General features: G+C 38.1%; 1 protein-coding gene across 1 annotated transcript; it reads right to left on the bottom strand.

Annotated features, from left to right (window-relative positions):
- Positions 1 to 934: 934 nt before the first annotated feature.
- LOC104414741 (cytokinin dehydrogenase 3) lies at positions 935 to 4,445 on the bottom strand. Its single transcript, XM_010025906.3, has 5 exons — positions 3,790 to 4,445; positions 2,887 to 3,014; positions 2,292 to 2,561; positions 1,746 to 2,014; positions 935 to 1,344 (listed from the first exon to the last, which is right to left on the bottom strand). Exons 1-5 carry the CDS (start codon positions 4,394 to 4,396, stop codon positions 1,050 to 1,052), a joined length of 1,569 nt encoding a protein of 522 aa, XP_010024208.2. The 5' UTR covers positions 4,397 to 4,445; the 3' UTR covers positions 935 to 1,049.
- Between the last annotated feature and the right edge of the window lie 1,010 nt (positions 4,446 to 5,455).

The raw sequence follows: 5,455 nt of genomic DNA, 5'->3' as shown, positions 1-5,455 counted from the left end.
TTATTTGAGGAATATTCTTGTCAGACCTAAATGCTTGCAAACTAGCTTTGATCATGTGAATCCTAACATTTTTCAATAGTTGTGGTTGCAAATACTCTATATATAGACCTCCATCTAGTTTAGGAATTCCCGATAAGATGTCCAAGGTATAATTCACACAATCTCTACAAAAAAGCATGGCCAGGAAAAATTTGAAACCAGACACAGAGTTCTCTTGGTAAAATCAACATGAACAAGATAGACTTGGCTAGCATATACAATCAAGAAATAGAAAGGAAAGAGGAAAAGGTCACTCATATTCTTGTCTATTAATCAAACGCAGCCTCAAACCCAGGTCATTACTTTTAGAAATTCGTATAGTATGGACTAGCATTGCTTGCATAATATTTTAATCAGTGAAATATGTGAGACAATGTATGATAGCCTAAACATGATTATCTGATCAGGTTATATTGAGTTTAGCTATCTTGGTTTAATAATTTGATAAGACGATCAATGTAGGCCAGTATATTAATAATAATTTATGGTGAATGGGCCTATTCTAATAGACTCTATAAATATGGTATGGTCCCCTCAAGTTAAATTTTCAACTCAAATGCTTTGAAAAATTCCACTTTCCCCTCCCCTTCTCTCTCCGTTCAACAAAATTAAAATTCTCTCTCTGTCGCTGCTAGCTTGCATCTTTTGATGATCTTTTAATCTACTTACTTGATTTTTTTTTCGATTAATTTATTTGGTATCAAACATTGCCATGCTTTTGTTGACTTCAATGCTATCCAAAATGTACGGATATAAGGTTTTGATGATCGTCCTGTTTAATGCATTACACTTCATATGGCGGAAGTGGGACTGTTTATTCTGCATATTGGGATCATTTAATCCGATCCATAGAGTTTTTCACATAATGAAACTTAATGCAATATGATTGGATAGTTACATATGAAATTATCAGAAGCTAAGTAAACATACATGATTCATATAAACACAATTAATTGTGTGATTAGAAAACCTACTGAACCATAAACCCCGTCAATCTTTGAATCCATGCCTTAGTTTTGGTTGAAGATCCTCTGCCCAGGAGACAACAACATTTTTGGATCGAACTGAGCTTTGCTCTCTTGAAATGCCCTCCATTTGGGACCAAAATGTTGCATCCACTCTCTTTCGGTGCTGTAATTTGGAAGGTACTGCTTGACCTTTATACCATTATCTTCACAAAAAAGGAGCACCTCCTTATTTTGAAGGTCGAACTCTTGCCAGTCTTTAAACCCACTTGAAAGCAAGAATCCAACGGTATAAAAGACATCTTCGTCTGGTATGACAGCAGACATTCTATCATCCCATCTGCAAAATAGATCAAAATATGATAAAGGAGTTAAGTTTACATAATAGAGTTTATAGTCAAGCCACTTAGATTTGATTTTAGTCGTTCAATGGACTATAGCTTCCAAGTTTTTGCATTTGCGGCACTTGCCGGATTTGACCAATTTTCATAAGAACTAATGACGCGGTGGATAGATGGCCAATTTTCTGGATGTCACATTATTGCCATGTTGGCAACACGTCAACAATTTTGTGGAGAAATCAGTCTAGTTTTGATCAAAGTGCATCTGTTGCAAGAAATCGAACATTTGGTGAATAACTTGATTAAAATCAAAGTTTAGTGACCAAAACTCATTAACCTTTAGCGACAACCAACGAAATATATGTCCTAAATGATATTGATGGCTCGCAAGAAAACATACTTGTCATTGTTCATAGGGTAAATGAGAACAGGTCCGGTTGTTATGTTCTTTCTGAGAACAATGTTCTTGAAAACGCCTGTGTTGAAATCGGCAATGCGAGATTTGGGCACAAATAGGTTAAGCCACGGATGAGGAACGTTCCAGAGCCCCAGTTCTCGGAGCGTCAGCTCTTCTGCTCGCACTCTATTCAAGAAATCTACGTAGCCGACATCTTTTTGGAACAGGAACTCAGGGACATGGCTCAAATCTTTCAATATCGTCTTCAGGTCCTAATATTAACGAGATAACAGTGAACTAAGTTAAAAGAAAAAGAGATGGGATGTTTCTTATGGAGCTGAGCAGAAGCTAATGGAAGGTAGATATGGAAAAATACGACTATACTATATTAGTGTGTGTGTGCACGGGCGCGCAATAGCGAGAGAGAGAGAGAGAGAGAGAGAGAGAGGTACTCCCAAACCCCAGTCTGACATAAGCACGATCAGTTCAAAATATTACCTAGGATATTTTTTTCCCCTCAAGGATAGTTCGATATAGATCAGCAAATACCTTGTCTACTGTACTTCGAGTGCGTTCATCGTAGAACTTGGCTACTTCGATGCAGTAGAGGAGCTCGTGTTCGGTTAATAGGGACATCAGTCGCGGGCGGTCCGAGAGAGAGAAGAAAGATATCCAACTGTCTGAATTTCGGCGCATGAAAAGCTGACCTTCTACGTAGTCCAATGCTTCATCTTGATCCCTTCCATGGAGCGATATCAACCGTTCTTGGTCCGTTGTAAAAGCTGAAAAATCACTGTATAGCATTCGCACCCATATAGCCTATAAGGTCAATACAAATGTATTTATTAGCTTGTGGATCTTCTCTGTCAACCAACTGAAGGAATACCCTATAGAAACGTGTAAGCTGACTTCTAGGTTTCAAGGGCAATTGCAACTTATAAAAAGGCAAGCCAGCTCATGGCTAGTTCATTTAAAAACATGGGTTGTCATGTATCTGTCTTTTTTTTTTTTTTAAACTTGTGAGTTCTAATACATTAAGAGACTTGGATATTCAATCTCAAAAAAGGATTGTTCTCGATCTTCATGGAACAAGAATAGTGAAATCTCAGCAGAAAATGATGATTGAGTCCAGTGCGCTACATACTCTCTTTGGAGCTTGACCCAATGCGATCCTTGCTCTTGTTATTATGCCAAATTGACCAAGACCACCAAGGACGGAGTAAAATAACTCCGGATTTTTGTGGGGAGAGCAAGTAAAAAAGTGCCCAGTTCCTACCACAAAAAAGAACAAAAAAATTCTCTTGTCAACAATTACGAAACTATGAAGAAATGAAATATATGGTTTGTAATATGATACTTAAAACGAGAAAGAATCGTATGCACTAAAATATAGTACATATATTAATTTTTTGTTTTTAATGGTAGTCCGGTGCCACAGCAACATAAACAGTACATATAAAGATACTTTTTCCCTAGGGACACCGTTGTCTTTTTCCAAGTGTAGATACCTTCATCAACTAGAAAATTTGGTAGTCGGCTAGAGTTCGAAGTCTATCAATTTTTTTTGTCAAATAGATTAAAAATAAAAAACGCAATGGCCGTTCTTCAATATCTGGACGTATTACTATTTTAACCTCGTTGACTTATTAGGTCAACCTAATTAGTTTTTGGCCGGTTGACGTCAACCTCCGGGTATCTTCGGTAGTTAACACAAACACGAGATAAAATATAAAAGTCAACTTCTTGATATAACATTCAAAGTACATAGCTTTTAGACAGAAAGAAAAAAAGATTAGAAGAGCGAATTCGCAAATTGCATGCGTTGAGCCTCGATATTAAAGTAGACATAAATTTATCAAATAACTTTTGGAGGCATGAAACGAATGGTTAATTCATTGACTTCATTTAACAAATCTGATTTTTTTGTTTTCTAATCATGAATCGTTTCGCAGATCGTTATCTACCGAGATGATAGGCTCATTGGCATCAATACCCTATTTCAATTAGTTTCTGATCAAAATACGGAAGAGAGTGATTCCATCCATACCAGTGATGACATCCATTTCGTAGACATTGCTGATCTGAGGACCATATCGAAATGTTTCCCCGCTAATGCCTGCATTAGAGAGCGTACCACCCACAGTTAGGTACAAATAATCTGTCCACGAAACCGGGGTAACACCATGTTTCAGCGTCTCCTCCAGCACATTGATCCAAAGTTGCTGGCCTCCGACGTCGGCATAGTGGCCGAGCGACTGGCTCCATGACACGGCGGTCTTGTTACCAAGAGACGTCATGTCCACAACGACCCCATCACGAGCCATAGCTTGTCCCCGGACGGAGTGGCCACATCCTCTGGCTGAGATAGTGAAAGGGATAGAGGATTTACTGTTCGCGAACGCCACGAGAACCGCGATGTCTTCGGGGTGAGATGGGCGAAGGACGACTGCAGGAATTTTTCGAACAATGAGGCCAAAGTCAACAGAGGCCTCAGCGATGGATTCGGGGTCAATGTGGAGGTCGCTGGCGATGGGGAGAGAAAGGAGCTCGCGGTATAGTGGATCGTTCAAAAGCTTGGATTGGCACACCAGTGTGCTCATCAAGATGAGTGTTATCGCCATGCAATGTGAGACCACTGGATGGTTTTGTGCCATTCTGAAGTTGAAGGGATGAAATGATGATGTGCAAGTTTGTGTGCGTTGGCGTTTGTGGCGAAGTTGAGAGGGAGAGCCCTCAAGGGTCTCATATATAAACACGCGTACAGGGAGACTATGGCGAAGCCGCGTCATCTTGGAAAAGAAAAGTACCGTACGCGACGTGTAAGAAACTATTTGTTAGGGTTCTCGGCTTTGATTTGCAGATATTTCCATATATTTAGTCAGCGATTTTGTTGGAAATATGATGGCAGATATCAATTCCATATTGATTATATCGCCAATTAATTAATTCAGTTAATTTGTGATAGCTTGGTAAAGTGGGAATGTAATCGTGATATAATTGTGTATATTTTCTTTCCTTTCTTTCTCTTGTAACATATATAAAACAGTGCTCCTGTACATGAATATACACAAAATACAGATTACAATTTCTCCCAAACACTCTCCATTTTTCTGCCATTTCTTCAATTTCTGTCAGATTTTACTTCGATCTTATTTCTCTGTAAGAAATTAGGTAACCCAATAAATACACTTCGAAACCTAGCAAGGCCCTTAATTTTGGAAGCGTTAATGTCCTTCATGGCCATCTATAGGAAACTATTTTTTATCTTTCTTGCAGACCTGAGTACGTTCCTTGAGTTCAAAGGGATGTTAATCAAGCTTGATTTATGGAGATTCCAATCACGTAATCGGTGAATTGATTCTATTTATTTTTCTTCTTTTTTTTTTCTATCTTCTAGAATGGGTTGCCGAAGCAGGAACTTTTGAACCCTAGAATACCATTTACTTTTTGGGTTTTGTTTATAAGAATCAATTAATCTTTATAAAACAGAAATAAACAAGTCAGTCATTGATATGTACATGTACATCATCAACGTTATGGAAACACATTTTGTAGAAACATTCATTCACAACAGGAAAAGTCAATTGGAGGATCCTATGCTCCTTGAATCAAACACCCTATTAGACATATATTGTCTAATTCTGAATATCTGTCTGATTCTGAATGATTGTAATTTCTATTATAATATTCTATTACTTTAGATAAACGTTCCA

This window comes from Eucalyptus grandis, chromosome 11 (genome assembly GCF_016545825.1).
Source record: "Eucalyptus grandis isolate ANBG69807.140 chromosome 11, ASM1654582v1, whole genome shotgun sequence".
Taxonomy (NCBI): Eukaryota; Viridiplantae; Streptophyta; class Magnoliopsida; order Myrtales; family Myrtaceae; genus Eucalyptus; species Eucalyptus grandis.
The sequence above is the reverse complement of the archived record's forward strand: the minus strand, read 5'-3'. Positions and strand labels throughout refer to the sequence as shown.

Excerpts from the sequence above, each read along its gene's own strand:
- LOC104414741 (XM_010025906.3), bottom strand. The coding sequence starts at position 4,396 with ATGGCACAAAACCATCCAGTGGTCTCACATTGCATGGCGATAACACTC. Across the intron at positions 2,562-2,886 it reads TGGGTCAAGCTCCAAAGAGA|GCTATATGGGTGCGAATGCT; the intron begins GTATGTAGCGCA and ends TTGACCTTATAG. Across the intron at positions 1,345-1,745 it reads TACCCTATGAACAATGACAA|ATGGGATGATAGAATGTCTG; the intron begins GTATGTTTTCTT and ends TCTATTTTGCAG.